Source organism: Lithobates pipiens, unplaced genomic scaffold (assembly GCF_037356315.1).
Source record: "Lithobates pipiens isolate NorthernLeopardFrog02 unplaced genomic scaffold, aLitPip1_a1.2 Scaffold_1, whole genome shotgun sequence".
Classification (NCBI taxonomy): Eukaryota; Metazoa; Chordata; class Amphibia; order Anura; family Ranidae; genus Lithobates; species Lithobates pipiens.
Window position 1 is genome coordinate 2045303 of NW_027507685.1, and position 20826 is coordinate 2066128.

General features: G+C 44.3%; 1 protein-coding gene across 6 annotated transcripts in view; it reads left to right on the plus strand.

Moving 5' to 3' along the window:
- The window catches only part of MED22 (mediator complex subunit 22), a 32084-nt gene that overhangs the window by 5754 nt on the left and 5504 nt on the right, over positions 1–20826 (plus strand). For 5 of the 6 annotated variants that reach the window (XM_077465175.1, XM_077465151.1, XM_077465167.1 and 2 more), the window contains exons 2-4: positions 4100–4229; positions 11209–11289; positions 13068–13276. In XM_077465175.1, the coding sequence (XP_077321301.1) occupies positions 4107–4229; positions 11209–11289; positions 13068–13276 (413 nt within the window). In that variant the 5' untranslated portion in view covers positions 4100–4106. Of the gene's footprint in view, positions 1–4099; positions 4230–11208; positions 11290–13067; positions 20447–20826 lie in introns of those variants that run through there. The other variant, XM_077465182.1, reaches the window with a different exon arrangement.

Genomic DNA, 20826 nt, shown 5'->3' on the forward strand with positions numbered 1-20826 from the left:
ACCCTAAACTGCTGGGGACGCTAGTATAGATCTGATCAGATCAGATATTGATCTGTTCAGATTCTATACCACTACGGGAGGTGTATGCTTTGCGCGTGGGTGTTAGCAGTACTGGCACTAACTTAGCGCTGCCTGGGGCGACGCAGACCCTGACCCTAAAACCTAATTGATATCGCCCGCCGGGTGATCAGGGGGTTAAACCTTTATTGGGTAATAAATGGTGGGTGCCCTGATGCTATAAAAAGCAAACTAACTAACCAGAGTCACCTGTAACACTTATACGGTGATCACTGGTGAAAGGGTTAACTAGGGGCAATCGGGGGTTCAAATTTCTATTAGGTAGTATATGGGGGTCCCTGGCGCTATATAAAAACCTTACGGGGAACCTAAATAACTAACTGGCTAACCAGCGTCACCAGTGACACTTATACGGTGATTGCTGGTGAAAGGGTTAACTAGGGGCAATCAGGGGGTTAAAACCATTATTGGGTACTATATCGGGGTACCTAGCGCTATAAAAATCTGGCGGTGAACCTAAAAAAATAACTAGCTACCTAGCGACACTAGCGATACTAATGCAGCGATCAGAAAAATGATCGCTTAGTGACACTGGCAAAAGGGGGTGAAAGGGATAACTCTAAGGGCAATCAGGGGGTTAAATCTTTATTGGGGGGTGGTAGGGGGCTACCCTGGACCTAACACTAACTGCCCTGACACTTTTTACTTTTACAACTGACACTGAACGCAGTGATCAGTAAATAAATGACACTGTGATGGGGGGGGGGGGGTGTGGGGTGATGGGGGGGGGGTTTGTGTGCCTATGTGTAGTGTTTGGTGCAGACTTACTGTGTCTTCTCCTCGTAGTCCGGTCAATAAGACTGCCCCGAGGAGAATGACATCACTTCCTCCCTGCCTGTGTATACAATACACAGTGGGAGGAAGCTTCTCATTCGCCAGAAGCGATCGAGAGGGGGTGGCCAGAAACCAACGGCCATCCCCTCATCCCAGATCGCTCCTGAAGCGAACCGGACCACCGCATCCAGCGGGAGGGGGTCCGATCGGACCCCCTACCCGCTGGAAGGCAAGCACGTACATGTACGTGCTTGTGCCTGTACATGCCATTGTGATGACGTACAATGGCATGCGGCGGTCCTTAAGTGGTTAACTACGTGTCCCATTCACACTGCAACACAGCCTAGTGCTGTGCTAAAATACAGACATGCTGCATTTTATCGCAGAGCACCAGCCAGAATTGCATTGCAATGTCAGGCAGTGATACCCGGCTTTGGAACGTTTAAAAGTGTACGTTTTGTACATTTCAAATAAAGCTGATCCAAAAAAAGAAAAACGGGCACGATGCAGTGTGCTGAATTGTGCACCACACTGCCCCCTAGCCAGCAGGCAATGCAGAGCGGCTGGAGTGCTGAATCACACTGGCTGCTCTGCATTTGCAGGTGTGAATTGGCCCTAAGGACTCGTTCACATGAGACTGCAAGGTGGAAAACCCACATTCCATGCATCTTGTTCAAAACACACTGGGTGTGTGATCTGCAGCAGGTACCAATATAATCCTAACAAATCCGATGACAAATTCCATGTGTTTGCTTGTACCAGATGGTATGGTACTGCAGTACAATGTGCTCCGGTGCAGTTTGTTTATGGTAAGTAGCGCACTACTGCTGGTGTGATGCAGTGCGATTTCTGCCCAGTCAAATGAATGGGCTGAAAATCCCACCACACTCAGTCATACAGGAATATGGACTGCGTTCATGTGCGAATCAGGCCTTAGGACTCATGCACACATGGGTGTTTACAGGCGTATTAGAAGAGAAGTGTTTTACATGCAATAAAAACCCCAAACACTATCAACTGCGTGTTCAGGAGAGAGGGGCGTTTGAGCGGGAAAAAAAATGCTTAACGCGTCTAAATGTACCTAAATGCTAGGCATGTTTAGCACTTGAGAGTTTGTTCGTTTCAATGGCTAGAAATGTTAATATTCTGCCAATGGAATGAATGAACACCCAAATGCTTGATGCGTCTAAACACGTTTGCGAAATGCAACTTTAGGCAGTTTTTTTTTTTTTAAAGCTGCTTTTTCCCTGCCAGGAGAATGGGCATTTAGAGGAGCTGGGCAAACGCCCTGTGTGCAAGAGGCATAAAGTACTGCGATAGTGTAAACTTGGCCCATTAAAATACATCCATTTATCTTTTTTATTCACTTAAAATGGATGTAAACCCTCACATATACCCAGTGAAGTGAACGGCCTCAGATGATACACAGGGATGAAAGAAACCCTCCTGCAAAAAAATAAATAAATAAATAAGTGTACGCATTTTTTTTTTTTTTATATAAAACGATTTTTTTTGCATTGAAATCTGCAATCATTACAACTATGATCAGTGGTTTGGGGTGCAATGCTCTGGCTTCTGCAGACTAGTCTTCCAGCTCAGGTGTCAGATGGGACTTGTAGTTTTATTCATTCACAGATCTCTGGGAATGAATGACCCAGTTGTGGAGGTGGACTTTTAATAAGTACACTAACCTGTCCAGGGAGCCCACGATGTCAGCCCCCCCCCCCCCCCCCCCCGAGACCGACCCACCCATTGGATTGGGTGCAGCCTCCGCCATTGTAACTAAGGGAAACCGGCAGTGGAGCCTTCAGGCTTCACAACTGGTTTCCTACTGCGCATGCCCAAGTCGCATGTCGCTTTCTGAATGTCCCATTGTCTTCTGGGACACACGTAGGTCCCAGAAGGCAGCGGGGGGGAATAGGGGGCAGGAGGAGATGACGCACTGGGCCACAGACAAGCTAGGACGGGGAAGTACATTATGTACTTCAGAAAAGGTAGGAAAGAGTAAAAAAAAAAAATCGTTATCCAAAAACGAGGGGTGGTCTTTCCTTTAAGACCAAGTTGTAAAAGTGGGTGGAACTCTGCTTTAATTTAACCACTAGAGACCCGCGCTATAGCCGAATGACGGCTACAGCATGGACCTCCTTTCCCGGGACTACATCTATTGACGTCGTCCCGTGCACGAGCGGGGGCGCGCGGCACGCTCTGTGATCGGCGAGTCTATGAGACTCGCCTGATCACTGATCCGAGCAAGGGGTCGATCCCGACCCCTTACCACGTGATCAGCTGTCAGCCAATGACAGCTGATCATGTGATACAACGGAGCCGGTAATCGGCTATTGTTCCTCCTTGCGCTGACAGCGCGAGGAGAAAAAAAAAGAGCCGATCACCGGTGGCCGTGATCGGGACATCAGTCCCGATCATGGCCAGCCCTGCCAGCGCCACCTCATTAAAAAATAAGTGCCACCCAGCAGTGCCCACAGTGCCACCCAGCAGTGCCCACAATCTGCCTCAACAACGGTGCTGCACCCCAGTGCCACATATCCGTGCCCATCAGTGTCATCTACCAGTGCCCAGCAGTGCCACCTATCAGAGCCACCTATCGGTGCCCATCAGTCCCATCTATCAGTGGTACCTATCAGTGCCCCTTGGTGCCACCCATCTGTGCCTATCGGTGCCACCTTATCTGTGCCTATTAGTGCCACCTTAACTATGCCCATCAGTGCCCACCAGTGCAGCCTATCAGTGCCGCCTCATCAGCGCACTTCAATGAAGGAGAAAAATGACCTGTTTGCCAAATTTTACAACAAACTATTAAACATGATTTTTTTTTTTTTTGCATCTTTTTTTGTTTGTTTAGCAAAAAATAAAACTCCCAGCTGTAATTAAATACCACCAAAATAAAGCTCTATTTGTGGGAAAAAAAAATATAAAAATTTCATTTGGGTACAGTGTTGTATGCCCGCGCAATTGTCATTCAAAGTGCATCAGCGCTGAAAGCTGAAAATTGGTCTGGGCAGGAGGGGGGTTTAAGTGCCCAGTAAGCAAGTGGTTAAATAATGACTGGAACTGGCAGGGACAAGAACCCCCAGGTGATATGTTCATGAGAACCCAGGTTTTTGTTCAACTCATGTGATAGGCCTGTGAAATCTGGGGCTGTTGGGGGGGGGGGGGGGGGGGGAGGGGGGGTGGTGTGTATGTTTGTTTATTTGCAGTGATGTCATAACGTTTTTCTCTGCTCTTCCAGTGACATCATGTCTCAGCAGCGGGCTTTACCTCAAAGTAAGGAAACTTTGCTCCAGTCCTACAACAAGCGACTGAAAGATGATATTAAGTCCATCATGGACAATTTCACTGAGATCATCAAAACTGCCCGGGTGAGTGTTTAACTATGCAAAAAAAAGGAGAAGAAGTTGGGACTTTATATGAGGCCATGACCAACCGGTACACAGGTCTCCATCCCTATTGATATGGAAACATTAAAGGGAAAAGGGGGAAAATATAAGGGACATTGAGACTTTATATGAAGCACACCACTCAGTGGGGATGAGACATACGATAAATATTCTATATATATATTATTAAATAAGTGGCAATAATGGGCGTATTACAGTAATTGATAAACATTTTTAATTGGATCAGTAATTTGATACAATGCACATAAAGCTTGATTATTCCATCATAACATAATGTACAATTCATAACATAGTAAGCAATGTAACATAGTAAAATACGTATCAATATTATAACCAAAATGGGCACAAATATATAGTAATAAAAAGTTATCTAAGCCCTTGTACACACGGTCGGAGAATCCGTCGGAATGTGTCGTCGGATAATCCGACTGTGTGTGGTATGCATCGGACTGATTCCGTCAGACCCAATTTTCCAACTTGCTAGAAATATTTTCCGACCAACTGGTCCGATCGGATATACTCCGATCATGTGTAGCGAATTTTGATCGGACAAAGTGCCACGCATGCTCAGATCAAATTCCTACATCAAAGCTATTGGCTACTAGCCTGAACGTAGTCCCATCGTAACCAAATTACGTCATCACGTTCTGAAAGATCGGATTTTTCGACAACTTAGTCCGACCGTTGTGTATGCAACAGTTTCGGACAAGATCCGACGGATTTGGTTGTCGAAATCTCCAACCGTGTGTACAGGGGCTGAGAACAACATTTGAATGACACAGGCGAATAAAACCCATAGCGTACACATGGATACCGTGACAGGACACCAAATATATAAGCTCGACGCGTTTCGTGGAGTAGTATCCACTCATCAGGAGCAACCAATATGGGAGTTCCTGTAATAGACTGTAAATATATAATTAATTGATAGTCATGGATTAACGCAGGAAGAGAGGGAATACCAAAAGATGGTCCTAACACTCTTACCTCTGGGTATCTAATAGAAATGTAGGATAACGTGTATAGTGTTTAACTATAACCATGAATAATGATAAAGCTGAACTCCAGGCAGATAAGAAATAACACCAGCTATGGGTTTCATAACAAAATAGTTTTGCTGTGTTTTTGAAAGTAACTAGTGCAAGTATTTGAATTGGACTTGACATCAGCCTCTTGCAGTCCAGTGCAGAAGAGCTCAGTCCCAGAGATAAATGCACAGCAATGGACAACCAGTCAGTTTGCGCTAACAATTAACATGCTGTTAGGAGCCTCCATCTTTTGTAGTATTTTTTTTTTTTACCCTTTATTTAGCGTGTAACGTGGTGCAACGTGCATTTCTCCAGATGGTCCATACCAGCTTAAAGAGGAAGTAAACCCTGATGAGTTTACTTCCTCTTTCATTCCCTGCAAAGGCAAAGCATAATGGACTACTATGCATCGCATAGTAGACCATCATGTGTCACTTACCTGACACAGGAGCCAGCGAAGTCGCCGGTGTCCCCTGTAGTCCGCCGCATCCATCTTGTTGGTGGGGTCTCGCAGCTCCGCCGCTGTCATTCGGCGAAGCCGCGATGACGTCACTCCCGCGCATGCGCACGGGAGTCGACACACGCGGCAGCTCCATTTTCGGAAATGCCGCGCTCAGTGCGCCTGCGCGCCGCTGTCTACGGCGCATGCGCCGTAGACAGCGGTGCCCGTTTTCGGGCAAATATCTCCTAAACCATATAGGTTTAGGAGATATTGCTTGGACCTACAGGTAAGCCTTAATCTAGGCTTACCTGTAGGTCAAAGTGGTTTGTAAGGGTTTACAACCACTTTAATCTCTGGACCATATAAGCGCACTAAGATAAAGGAGTAAAGATATTCCTAATATCTCTGACCAAAGTTGGCAGGAATTTTTAACTCCTATTTTTATAGTTATTTCTTCTAGGGACAAACATATTGAAGTGAGATACTTTCATAGTCTATTACAGCTTTTTCATCTTTCGGTGCTACCTGGGTTCTTCAGGAGTGCCGTTACTAAATGCTTAAAATCGCCCAAGCATTTTCAATAAGCCAGTGGGTGGCTCAAGCTTAACTTTTTTTGGTGACACAAAGCCATGGGTTTTTATTTTGCAGCATTAACAGCCTTGGGCACTGTGTGGGCCAGATCTGGAACAGTGAGAGCCTGCACATTATCTTCGTTTGCCCCTCTCTGTCAGCTACGGGGTTGTTTTAGCTGTGTGAGGGAAATAAATTGAATGAGAAGAGAAATGCTGTGGCATACTAGCCGGTACCGGTGTGCAAAGCTACTTTTGTGGATGCTGCTGTGTTATGTACAACTATTATTTCAGTTTCCTAAATTTAAAGTGGTTGTAAAGGCAAAAGGTTTTTTTATTTTATTTATTTATTTATTTTTTTATATCTTAATGCATTCTATGGCTTAAGATAAAAATCTTCTCTATGCAGCAGGCCCCCCTCATACTTGAGCCATGGGCGGACTGACAACTCATGGGGCCCCCGGGCAATAGGAAAAGATTATGGGGCTCCCGGGCAAAAGGAGATTATAGGGCCACACAGTTTACACACACACACAGTATACATACAATATATACACACACAGAATACACATACACACGCTGAAAGGGTACTGGAGAGGCAGGGCAGCTATAATCTTGGGATTTTTTTTTTTAAAACCAAACCGATTTTTACATGCTGTCCCTGGTTTCATTGAGGCTGGCAACCCTGATGGGGCCCCTTAGTGGCATGGGGCCCTCGGGCAGTGCCTGAGTGCCCGAATGGTAAGTCCGCCCCTGACCTTAGCCCATCTCTATCCAGCGATGTTGCACAAGAGACTCGCCTGTCTGAGACTCACCTCCTCATTGGCTGAAACAGCACAGCGGCTCCATTGGCTCTTTCTGCTGTCAGTCAAAGTCATTGAGCCAATGAAGAGAGAAAGGGGCCGGGCCCGTGGCTCTGTGTTTGAATGGACACAGGGATCTGCGGCTCGGCTCAGGTGCCCGATAGCAAGCTGCTTTCTGTGGGGGCACTCAACAGGAGGAAAGGGCCAGAAGCACCAAAGAGGCATCCCAGAAGAGAAGGATTTGGGGCTGCTTTGTGCAAAACCACTGCACAGAGCAGGTAAGTATAACATGTTTGTTATTTGTAATGGAAAAAAAAAAAAGACTTTAGTATCACCTTAAGAATAGCGTTCCTTGAGATTTTGCATCATTTTAGGGTGCCTTGGCTGAAAAAAGGTTTAGAAACGCTGTTTTGCACACCTGCCTGCTTCAGATTGATAAAAGAGACTCCTGACATAAATTTTAAAAACGCGATGGGGATCTGCAGCATATGATATGGGCATGTAAGACGGTCAGACCTTTCTGGACACAAGACACAGCCTTTACCTTGCACAACTTTGATGCCCCTAACCGTTGTATCCCAAAATTGTGTCTTTGGTGCTTTTAATAAAACATTCCCAAGATCACTTTAATTCTATGCCAGGAAAACAGTGGTACTCCACTAGATATCCACTGATTTTTAATTCACCTCAACACTTGGAACAGATTAATAAATCAAATACTACCTCCTGTATACAGTATATTGATCTATAAACCATGAGGCTACCCCTTGAAGTTTGATACATTTTGGGAGACTGGAAAAAATGTATTCGGACACTGACTGCTTTAATTTCTGGCACCATTTTCTATGTTTTGTTGTATTGTACTTTTATATTTAACTTTGTACCTGGTGTGGCATGTTAAAGTGGGGTACCCCCTAAAAAAAAAAAAAAATTTAAAGTCAGCAGCTACAAATACTGCAGCTGCTGGCTTTTAATAATCGGACACTTACCTGCCCCAGGGTCCAGCGATGCGGGGGAACGAAGCCCCCCCCTCGCTCCCCGCTCCGCTCGCGGCGTCATGCATACTGTGGGCACCCGGGCACCCACTGCGCATGCGCGAGCGGCGCAGGGCGCCGTGATACGCCGTACAGTCACCTGGGACACATGACAGGTCCCAGGTGAATGTGCGGCGTGAGGGGAAGTGATGTCACCAGCCCGGGCAATGAGGAAGGCAGATTACGAGGGACCCCCTAGCAACCGGTATTTAGAGGTGAGTAAAAAATTATTTTTTTGCCAATTATTTTTTTTTTATTTTTTTTACGAATTTTAAGCTGTTTTAATTTTTTGGTGGCAACACCACTTTAAGGGACACACAAGAATTGATTGGGAGAAATTAACTTTGACAGTCAATATTTGCCAATATTATAATTAGCCTAAAGTGGTTGTTTATCTTCATGCATTCTATACATCAGGTTAAAAAACCTTTTTGTGGGCAGCAGGCCCCCTAATACTTACCTGCGCTCCATCTCGATCCAACGATGCTGCACGAGTGACTACCTGGGACTTTCCCTCCTGATTGGCTCTCACTGCTGTCAATCGAAATTAGTGAGCTAATGAGGAGAAAAACAAAAAATACAGCAGTACGACGTGAGCTGATGGCTACAGATGCTGAATAGTCACTGAGCCCAAAAGCATGTATATTTAAAGCGGAGGTCCACCCTAAAGTGGACCTTCCGCTCAACGGAACCCTCCCCCCCCCCCCCTCCGGCGCCACAATTGGCACCTTTCAGGGGGGAGGGGGGTGCAGATACCTGTACAGTACAGGTATTCTGCACCCACTTCCGGGATAGCTCTCTGCGGAAAGGGGCGTATATTACGCCCCTTTCCACAAGTGCCCGCCCCTTTCCGCAAGTGCCCCGCTGCCTGTTGGGAAACACACAGATCCCAGAGGCAGCGGGAACCGTCCTTAATGCGCAGCGCGACTCGCGCATGCGCAGTAGGGAACTGGGAAATGAAGCCGAAAGGCTCCATTTCCTGATTCCCATACCCAAGATGGCGGCGGCAGGACCCGAGAGACGATCTAGAAATCGGCTTCGGGTGCCGACATCGCGGGCGCGCTGGACAGGTAAGTGTCACTATTTTAGAAGTCAGCAGCTGCAGTATTTGTAGCTGCTGGCTTTTAAAAAAAAAAAAAAAAAAAAACGCGGAGTCCCGGCGGACTCCTGCTTTAAATGGAAACTTAGCTGTAGTGTGTGAAGCCTCCAAGCATGTTAAGTAGCACATCGATAATTACCAAATTCGTATAGTACTTCATGTGCTGCAGGCCATAATCGTGAGACAAAGTGAATGTAAACCTGAGCTAACGCTTTCCCGCCAACTTCATCAACTTCCAACTTCATCCAAAATGATTACAAACATTTATCTATTATACAGTAAGGGGAAAAAAAAGTATTTGATCCCCTGCTGATTTTTTTTATTTTTTTTTTTTTTTTTTTTTAACGTTCGCCCACTGACAAATGATCAGTCTATAATTTTAATGGTCGATTTTATATTAACAGTGAGAGACAGAATAACAACAAAAAAATCCAGAAAAACTCATTTCACAAAATTTATAAATTTGATTTGGATTTAATGAGCGAAAAAAGTATTTGACCCCTTTGCAAAACATGACTTAGTACTTGGTGGCAAAACCCTTGTTGGCAATCACAAAGGTCAGCTGTTTCTTGTAGTTGGCCACCAGGTTTGCACAAATCTTTAGGACTTTTGTCCACTACTCTTTGCAGATCCTTTCCAAGTCATTAGGGATTCGAGTCTGACGTTTGGTAACTCAAAACTTCAGCTCTCTCCACATATTTTCTATGAGATTAAGGTCTGGAGACTGGCTAGGCCACTACAGGACCTTTAATGTGCTTCTTTTGAGCCACTGCTTTGTTACCTTGGCCATGTGTTTTGGGTCATTATGCTAGAAAACCCATCCACGACCCATTTTCAATGCCCTGGCTGAGGGAAGGAGGTTCTGGCCCAAGATTTGAAGGTACATGGCCCTGTCCATCGTCCCTTTGATGCGGTGAAGTTGTCCTGTCCCCTTAGCAGAAAAACACCACCAAAGCATAATGTTTCCATCTCCATGTTTGACAGTGGGGGATGGTGTTCTTGGGGGTCATAAGCAGCATTCCTCCTCCTCCAAACATGGTTAGTTGAGTTGATGCCAAAGAGCTTGATTTTTGGTCTCATCTGACCACAACACTTTCGCCCAGTTCTCTGAATGATTCAGGTGTTCATTAGCAAACTTCAGACGGGCCTGTACATGTGCTTTCTTGAGCAGGACCCTTGTGGGTGCTGTAGAGTTTCAGTCCTTCATGTTGTAATATGTTACCAATTGTTTTCCTGCTGACTATGGTCCCAGCTGCCTTGAGATCATTGACAAGATTCTCCCGTGTAGTTCTGGGCTGATTCCTCACCGTTCTCATTTATCATTGAAACGCGCCGATGTGAGATCTTGCATGGAGCCCCAGACCAAGGGAGATTGACTGCTTGTTTGTGTTTCTTCCATTTGCGAATAATAATCACACCACCTGTTGTCACCTTCTCACCAAGCTGTTTGGCGATGGTCTTGTAGACCATTTCAGCCTTGTGTAGGTCTACAATCTTGTCCCTGACATCCTTGGACAGCTCTTTTGTTTGTCCATGGTGGAGAGATTGGAATCAGATTGCTTCTGTGGACAGGTGGCTTTTATACAGGTAACAAGCTGAGATTAGGAGCACTCCCTTTAAGAGTGTGCTCCTAATCTCGGCTCGTTACTTGTATAGAAGACACCTGGGAGTCAGTAATCTTGTTGTTTGATAGGGAATCAAATACTTATTTCACTCATTTAAATGCACATCAATTTATAACTTTTTTTAAGTTTTAGTTTTTGCTGGAATTTTTTTTTATTTATTTTTTTTTTTTTTATTCTGCCTCTCACTGTTCAAAATAAGTCTAGCATTAAAATGATAGACTGATATTTTCTTTGTCAGTGGGCAAACGTACAAAATCGGAGGAGGATCAAATACTTTTTTTCCTCACTCTAGTCAAGCTTTGAAACAAATGTAGAATTCAACTTCATTTATGTTTTACAGATTGAAGAAGAGCATCAAGTCTTGCGCTCAACTCAAGGAGAGCAGGATAACTATGAGATGCACGTCCGAGCTGCTAACATAGTAAGTATGGCAGGCAGTGGTAGTGGGTGATGGGAAATGTACCACTGCTGAAGGTTATAGGATTGAACACCCTATATGATGGCCTATCCAATGCCTGCATTGCACACCAAACAGAATTCTATGTTCAAAGTGCATCACGTTACCCTCCTATACTATATGCAGATCTTTATTGTGGAGATTGCCTATACTTCATGTATGTTAAGGAGAGTGGTCTGGTTGGCATCTGTTATTGGTGCAAATACCTGAGAGTAATTCGAAATTGACTACATAATTTGCCGTATAGAGTAGATCATGCAGATTTTTTTGGGGTTAATAGTAATAATATAAATATTAGCAAAGAGATTGTGCAGACCAGCTTTATAAATAAGAAACCATTCCAATTTATTTTTTCCTGAAACGACAATAACCTGTTTGAACTTTAGTTCTAAACTAAGGTCCCTTGTGCAGTTAGGGCTAAAATGTTCCTAAAAGGTCCCTGTATGGATCACCGTGCCAATATTGATCTTCCATAAGACACCTCTTAGCCCTTGTACACACGGTCGGAGATTCCGACAACCAAATCCGTCGGAGTAATTCCGACAGATTAATTCCGGAAGAGGTCCAGAAGTGATGTTGCATACACACGGTCAGAATAAGTTGTCGGAAAATCCGATTGTACATAACGTGATGACGTTATTTCCTTACGACGGGACTACGTTCAGGCTAGTAGCCAATAACTTTGGTCTAGGAATTTGATCTGAGCATGCGTGGCACTTTGTCTGTCGGAGTAGGCTACACATGATTGGAGTATGTCCGATAGGAGCATTTTGTCGGAAAATTTTACAGGCAAGTTGGAAAACTTGGTCCGTCTGATATTTTCCGACGGAAACAGTCCGATGCAGACCACACAGAGTTGGAATATCCGACAAAACGGTCCGATAGGAAACATTCCGTCGGAATCTCCGACCGATCGGACCGTTTTGTCGGATATTCCAACTCTGTGTGGTCTGCATCGGACTGTTTCCGTCGGAATATCCGACGGACCAAGTTTTCCAACTTGCTGGTAAAATTTTCAGACAAAATGCTCCTATCGGACATACTCCAATCATGTGTAGCCTACTCCGACGGACAAAGTGCCACGCATGCTCAGATCAAATTCCTAGACCAAAGCTATTGGCTACTAGCGTGAACGTAGTCCCGTCGTAACAAAATAACGTCATCACGTTATGTACAATCGGATTTTCCGCCAACTTAGTCTGACCGTGTGTATGCAACATCACTTCCGGACCTCTTCCAGAATCAATCTGTCGGAATTACTCCAACGGATTTGGTTGTCGGAATCTCCGCCCCTGTGTACAATGGCTTGCACAGTCTGTTAAATCTTCTTGTGAACATTTGTTTTCTTGAGCTGTCATTCTCCATTGTTTTTATGTAGTGTCAGAGAATAGTTTCCTGGAGAAAGTCAACTGAGCACAAATGAAATACACCCCTCCTACAACTTTTTGCACCACAGAGTACATTATCTTTTTCTGAAGGGGTGCAGAGTGGTAAAGTCACTACCATTTTCCAGTTATAATTCGCTATTTTCAGTTACTGACGTGCCAACTAAAGAATTGTATCTGATGCAGCCACCAAACAGATCCTTCTCTTCAGGTCGTTGGGATGGGTAACTTGTCCACAGTAGGGCATGTTTTGGAGGTAACCTCCCCTTTGCAGACTCCCAATAGATTTGGGATCACCAGTTTACTATTCTGAAAAGTGTTATTAGATGCACCAATCACTGTTCTTATGCATTGTAGGTGCGTGCAGGTGAATCTCTCATGAGACTGGTCTCCGATCTGAAGCAGTACCTCATTCTGAATGATTTTCCTTCTGTGAATGAGGCCATCAATCAGAGGAACCAACAGCTGCGAACACTCCAGGATGAATGCGACAAAAAGCTCATTTCTCTACGGGACGAGATTGCCATCGATCTTTATGAGCTGGAAGAGGAATATTACTCCTCCAGGTATAAATAGGGGCCTGGGTGCAGCTCCAACTGAAAATGGCATCTTGCAGGAAGCGTGCCTTTGTCAGCCATCTTGGACTATGTAGTTTATATTGGTGGCTGGAGTGACGGCAGACATATGTGCCTTAATGAAATAAGAGATGGCCTTTGCCAGTGTTTTGGGTTATATATTTGCCTATGAACCCTGTAGAATCACTGTTGTGTGCCATATTGTAATACATACTAGATGGTAAGCATTACAAAAGTTAGGCCTCAGTCTGGGTAAAAAATACACTTTAAAATAGAACTATGGTCTCCCACTTAAAATATGAAAAAAAAAAATGTGCTGCAGCACTTCATTATAAGTGCAAATGTACTCAGTTTTCTCTCAGTCCCCCTGAAAAGTCCCATAAATAGTTGTTAATCCTGCCATTGAAGTCCCTATAATGTAGGCTCATGTGATGATGTGACAATGATGCTGCACTACTCCTGAATTCAGAGCAGAGTTGCCACTCATGTAGGTGGAGTCCCCTTTCACTACAGTGAGTTGGAATTTTTTTGCAAGAGATGTGGTTATGAGCATTGTCGCACTAATTCACAAACCTGTAGCTTGTCAATCAGCTCCTGTTCACACCTAGTCCTGCTCACTGCTTTCAGTATGATATTACTTAAATTCTCCCTCTGTCATATGCAGTGTCAGGGAGGGAGAGTGTGAGACCAATATTAAAAAGGGGAATTGGCTCAGCAGGGAAAGTGAAGCTTTTTACTTTGTGCACCTCATAGTAACTGGATTTGAGACTTGTTTGTTCTGTCCTACATAAATTTGCAGATTGCGGCCCAGGACATTTTATTCCACCTCTGGTATTCTGCTTGCTATTCATGGGGATTTGTCATTTTTTTAATGTATTGAGAGACTGTAATAATCGGAGTGATATTCCTCCATGACCTTATGATACACCTAGGGCTTGTTTTCTAAAGTTTGAATTTTGAATTTCCTAATTGTACATCAACAGTTTTATTACCTCATGGGTTATGCTGCCGGCATCTTAAGGTGATGCGTGCTTCCGCGAGTCTCTCCGAAGATGTTTTTTTTTTTTTTTTTTTTTTGGGGTCTTCCTATTTCCTTGGGCTCTATCTGGATCGGTTACTATAGCCAGCAGACAAGAGTGGGGGTAGTCAGTAATATCTGAGTTTGACACGGGATCCTGCGAACAGTGACACAACAGCATGCACTTACAGTGTACCAGGTGATCTCGCTGGCACAGTTCTTTTCTGGTCCTGGGCAAAGATTTTTTTTGGAGGGGAGTTGAGTTGCTGAAGACCCTGCAGGGCTTGCCTGCCTAATGGATGGCCTTTGGGCCTGTTAAGGACCTGCAATGTGATCTGGTGAGTGACTTCTTAACATCAGACTACAGCAAGTACAGGGGCTCCTGTAAGTGGTGCCAACTTGGTATTCTGGCATAGGCCAACACTGCTTCTTGCTGGATTACAGGCCTTTCATTCCTCAGCAAGCCATGGCTTCATGCAGACAGAGGAGTTGGAACAGAGGAATCTGGGCATCCCATTGTCCTTATCGGGTAGGGAGGTCCCTTTGCAAAGTTTGCCCTGCAATGGGTCCCCCATGGATCAGATAAGCTCTGATAGCCTTCCCTTATCTGGTACCTTGGCTGTTTAAGGGGCACAATCCTTCACTTCCTTTGTGTAAAGAGAGGAATTCTCTGCAGTCATATCGGGACATCGAGATTATCTCTCAGTGGTGCTCACTCGCCAGGAATGCCTGGGACACAAACATAAGTGTTCTCCTTCCCTTCCCATTTTTTCTGGCGTATGAAGCGTCTGAGGAAATTTCTCTGGACTTAGAAGGAGTGGAAGCTGTGGAGGATCAGGAACACTGTATATATTGGCTTCTTGGTAGATGCGGTTCTAACACTAACCATAAGTTTCCTGCTGCCAGAATACTCTTCCCTTAAGGTCAACTGGTTTTGGGGCCTGACCCAATAAAAAAATTCTCAAATGCTTTCCAGTGTACCCCCGGCTTGCAGGAAGGGATGTATGCTGATTGGGTTCACCCACAGAAGGGTTTTTTTTTTTGTCACTGGAGCCCCATAGAAAAAGAGAGAATACTACAAGAAATGGGGTTAGTCAGCGGTTTACCTAGCCCTTTCCTATTTGAACACCCTGATTATCTCAGTCTTTAAAGACACCACAGATAAGAGCTTTGAGGCGTTTTTCTCAGTTGGGAGCTGCTTTGCATCCTGCGGTGGCTGCAATAGAAGTGTGCTAAGGCCTTAAAGAGGCAGTAAACCACTTGTTTGTTTTCTGACCTGCAAAGTAAAGGCATAATGTAGTGGTATGCATTGCATACTAGCACATTCTGTGAAAGTTACCTGCAAATAAAGCCTCCTGTTGTGGAGGGTTGATTTTTTTTTTTTTTTATCCATTTTTCACCTGTCTTCCTTCCGGGAGCATGGACTCCAGCTGTGTGACTGGCTGGAGCCGTGTGACGTCACTCCTGCAGAAGCACCGCCAGTCATGGCACGGGTGGCTGTTCCTTCAAAGCGCATGCGCCAATGATCTCATCAGCTGCATATATAGTAAATACCTCCTAAATGGGGCACATTTAGGGGATATTTACAGTACCCATGGGGAAGCCTTCTTTATAGGCTTACGGATAGGTACAATTAACTAATAGGAGTTTACAACCACTTTAAGGTCTGGGAATCTGGAGTTGAAGATGCTTCACTCCATTTAGCAGCTCCTGGAAGACTTTCCGAGAGCCCTGACCTTCTTAGTGCATGCCGCAGAGGACTCCAAAAGTCAGCTTTTAGAAGTTGACATTATGTCTGTCCACATGAGGAGTCCATGGTTTAAAGGGTAATGCCACTTTCATGAGAAAAAAATATAAAGCAAATAAAAAATATAGCACATACAGTTGTTACACAAGCCACGTTGTAATTGTTATTAAAATTAGCTTTCCTTTTTTAATCTGCAGTGGATTGGAGGCGTTCTGTACACCTTTGGTGTAAGGAATGCCTTCAGAAGGCATTATCTCCTGCTTTGTGTGTTTTGACTCAATGATTTTTCCCTGAAGTCAACACAAAAGATAAAATTCCTGCAATATACATTGATCACCCAGAGTGGTGTGTTTTTACTCTTTAAGTGTTGGTTGGCAGAACTTCTATCCAAGAAGCAACTTTAGAGGCTGCTCTTTTGAGAGCGAATGTTTATTAGGACTGTCCTTGGATGTCAATATCCAGAAGATAACTGTAGGGAAGAGTACTCTATTACCTCTTAAAGTGGTTGTAAACCCTTACAAACCACTTTGACCTACAGGTAAGCCTAGATTAAGGCTTACCTGTAGGTCCAAGAAATTTCTCCTAAACCTATACGGTTTAGGAGATATTTACAAAAAGACAGCCACCGCTGTCTTTTTGTCAGTGCGTGCAGGCGCACTGGACAGGCCGCAGATTGCAGCGATATGCCGCTCGTGTCGGCTCCCGTGCGCATGCACGGGAGTGACGTCATCGCGGCTCCGGCGAATCACAGCGCCGGAGCAGCGAGACCCGGAAGTCACTCCGGGATACATGGCAGCGGCGAACATGAAGACGGAGGACCACTTCGGGGGCTTCGTTCTCAGATAAGTTTTTATTCATAATGAGCTAGTATGCTATGCATACTAGCTCATTATGCCTTTGCCTTGCAGGTTGCTTCCCCCCCCCCCCATAGGTTTACAACCACTTTAAGAAGGCTAATATTACTGGTCAGAAGCCAAAAATGTCTTGAGAGTCCAAGAAGAGTTATTTTGTAAGAAACCAGTGTAGGGCTCAAAACAGAAGCCCACATACCAGTTTCATGAGAAGAATTGGAACCCCAAGCACTTCAAATTGTGGAGGCAAATCCTGCTCTAGATGAAGGGCTGCACCTACTTGCTCAGGTGGTGGGATCTCTAAGAGCCTTTTCAGCCACATAGATGTGAGATCACAAATAACTGGGTCTGCAGAATGGTATCTAGAGGAATACAAGCTAGAATTTCATTAATTTCCCTCTTCATGCTTTATGTGCTTTCTGATCCACAAAAAAAAAAAAAAAAACCTGTTCCTTGTAGCCCTGGAAATGCTACTGTCCCAAAGGTTCGTTGCACTTTTGCCAGTAGAGGGGAGGTCTCAAGGTTTGTACTCGACATGTTCGCGATTCCCTAGTCAAATCAGAAACCTCTATTTTCAATTTCAAGGCTCTCCACAAGATCCTGAAAATACAAAAATTCAGGATGGCGTCCTCCCACTAACTGGTTGCTTTACTTAATCAAAGGACCCTCTGGTGTCAGTCAGCAAGGATACCTACCTACATGTCCCAGTTTTCCAGCTTTACCAACAATTTCTGCATTTTATGGTGGAAGATCCAGTTTGTGGCATTACCCTTCAGGCTGTCCATGGCACCTAGGGTATTTATCGAGACGTTGGTTCTAGTTTGGTTTGGGCTACATGGATGACTTACTCAGCAGTTGCATTGAAGGCTGACATGCTACATTCAGATGACCGTACAAGTTCTGGAGAGGTTCGGCTGGGTGACAAACCATCAGAATTGGTTACAATCCAATGCCTTAGGCATTTGGGCTTAGCCCTGGATATGGCTCAGGCTTGCTCAGAAAAAAAATGGTTGTTCTTTGAGCCCAGGTGGGAGTCTAAGGACATTGGAAGATCCACAGATCCGGACAGCATGAAAGTGTTTTCTCAGGATCTGATTCTCCATCCTGTTGAAGCCCAGGTCCTGAGAGACAGGGACATTTCTGACTCTACAAAGTTGACGTCTAGAAAAGTGTAACATTGTACAGGAAAGGCATTATTTTACTTAGCGTGAAATTTGTAAGTTCCATCATCAACGGTATGTCATAGGGCTTATTTTAGCTGTTCTGTAGCCTGGTCTAAAGATGTCCTTGGCTTTAAAGAGGAGGGCCGGTTTAAAAAAAAATTAAAAGTCAGCAGCTGCAAACACTGTAGCTGCTGACTTTTAATAAGCACACTTACCTGTCCAGAGCGCCCGCGATGTCGGCCACCCTAGGCTGACCCGTCCCTCGGTCTCGTGTCCCGGCGCCGCCATTTTGGCTAAGGGAAACAGGCAGTGGAGCCTTGCGGCTTCACTGCCCGTTTCCTACTGCACATGCGTGAGTCGCGCAGCGCTTTGTGAATGGGACGTGCTGTGTTCTGGGAGACAGAGTTCCCAAAACACAGTGCGACCCATTACCCAGAAGACGCCGCACAGAGGAGAGAAGAAAGATCTCCGCGGAGGAGGAAGAGGCAGATTAGGATGATGTGCCTAGCAACAGGCATTTCTGGTAAGTAAAAAAAAAAAAAAAATTTTTTTTCATTTTTTTTTTTTTTATTTTTTATAATTTTTAATGGAATTTTTTTTTTCAGGTTGGCCCTCCACTTTAATTACCCTCAAAGGACAAAACTCCGGCTTGGCTATGCTTTTTTAAAATACTAATTGGGCCTTGTTCTTTGGTCAAAGCCTTCTCTATAAATCTGGCTGAGAGATTACCTTATCACTTTCTACACAGAATAAGGTGGTGTTGATGCCTCCATCCTCTTTTCTGTCTAAGGTGGTTTAATTTGTTGCTATCCTTTTTGGCATACTGCTAAGCATCCAAAAGAGGGGGTACTTCACACTTTTGGATGCTGTTCGAATGTATCTGCGACTTCATTTTTGACAGTCTGCTTTCCTGTTTGGTCTGCTTGAAGGACCTTGTAAGGGTCGGGCTGCTTCTAAATCCACTTCTAGGTGGATGTGTCAGCTCGTTTTCCAGGCCTATGGGATCAGAGCTCTTCTTCTTTTCCAGTTGAGGCCCATTTCACTGGGAATGTATGCTCTTCCTGGGCCACTCAAGCTTCTCTTGTATAAGTTTGTAAGTTTGCTTCCTGGAATTCTCTTCACACATTCTACCAGGTTTTTCCCTCAACTGATGCCAATTTCGAATCGGTCTTGCAGGCAGCTTTTGGAAGGGGGTTCCCCTTTTCTGGTTTGAGATTGGGCTTGTTGCTGTGTTGCTCCCCCCTCAGGTGAATTGCTTTGGGACATCCCTGACTATTAACTCTTCTGTGTCCTGTGATGTACGATTAAGAAATTTTAGGATTTTTGGTTTACCTGTAAACGGGACATATAGATCTCTCACTTCTGGCTTGTTTTTCCTCATTGCTTGCTACAAAACTTAGCCCTTGTACACACGGTCGGAGATTCCGACGGAATGTGTCCGATCGGACCGTTTTGTCGGATAATCCGACTGTGTGTGGTCTACATCGGACTGTTTCCGTCGGAGTATCCGACGGACCAAGTTTTCCAACTTGTTGGTAAAATTTTCCGACATAATGCTCCGATCAGACATCCTCCGATCAGGTGTAGAGAATTCCGATCGGACAAAGTGCCACGCATGCTCAGATCAAATTCCTACATCAAAGCTATTGGCTACTAGCCTGAACGTAGTCCCGGCGTAACAAAATAACGTCATCACGTTCTGAACGATCGGATTTTCTGACAACTTCGTCCGACCGTGTGTATACAACAGTTTCGGACAAAATCCGACGGATTTGGTTGTCGGAGTGTCCGACTGTTTGTGTATAAGGGCTTAGGCTGGGCTGGAAAGGGTTATGCCCAGGTGGGAACTGCCTTTTTTTTTTTTTTTTTTTTTTTATGGCCACTGTCCATTCCCCTGAAAGTGGCAGCATAACCCATGTATTAATGACTATTAACCCCTCTGTGTCCTGTGATGTAGTCCAAAAGGATTTTACAGGTAAACCAAAAATCCTAATTTTTGCACTGTTTTCCCGCAAGAACAATTTTTTTTAATTTTTTTTTTTTTTTTTTTTTTGCTGCCCCAGGATTATTTCCCCTCCTCTTCCCCTCCACCGCCCAGTAATGTAATAATCGCTTTAAATGTAGTTTGCAGACAGACATCATAAAGTTATAAAAACCATGATCCATCAGTTTCAATTTAGTGTAAAGAAAGGAGGACCTTTTCTCAGGGTGGTGCAATGGTGTCTTTAATTTTTTTCTTTGATCTTTATAAATAGGCCCAGATTATGGTGGTTTTTTTTTTTTGTATACTTCAGTTAAGTTTTGCCTGTGGCTTTTAATGAATATATAATTGGTTTTATATTATGATAGTAATATATGAAGAATAAAGCTGCGTTGACCTCCCTAAGTGTTTCTATTTTGCCTAACTTGTCTTAAGGTGGGCACACACAACCATTCTTCTCTTTCATAGTATTGCCAATATCTGCATGGTGGATAGTGTATAATACAAGTTTTGAGGAATGTTGGGAGAAAAAAGTTGTCCTGGGGTTGGCTTTAAGTAGAGACTGTGTAAGGAAAACATTGGAGGGAATTGGCAAAGAACACAAACGCAGTCTTGCACAACTCTTCTAAATTTTGAACATGACGTAGATGCGGCTCTTAATTATCAATTACAATTGTAACAACTGTTGAAATTTGACAGGAGTGCTAAGATTTCTTTATAGACCAGAATTTACAAAAAATCTCTGTGCTCAGGGTTCCACTCTAAACCATTTTCTAAGAAG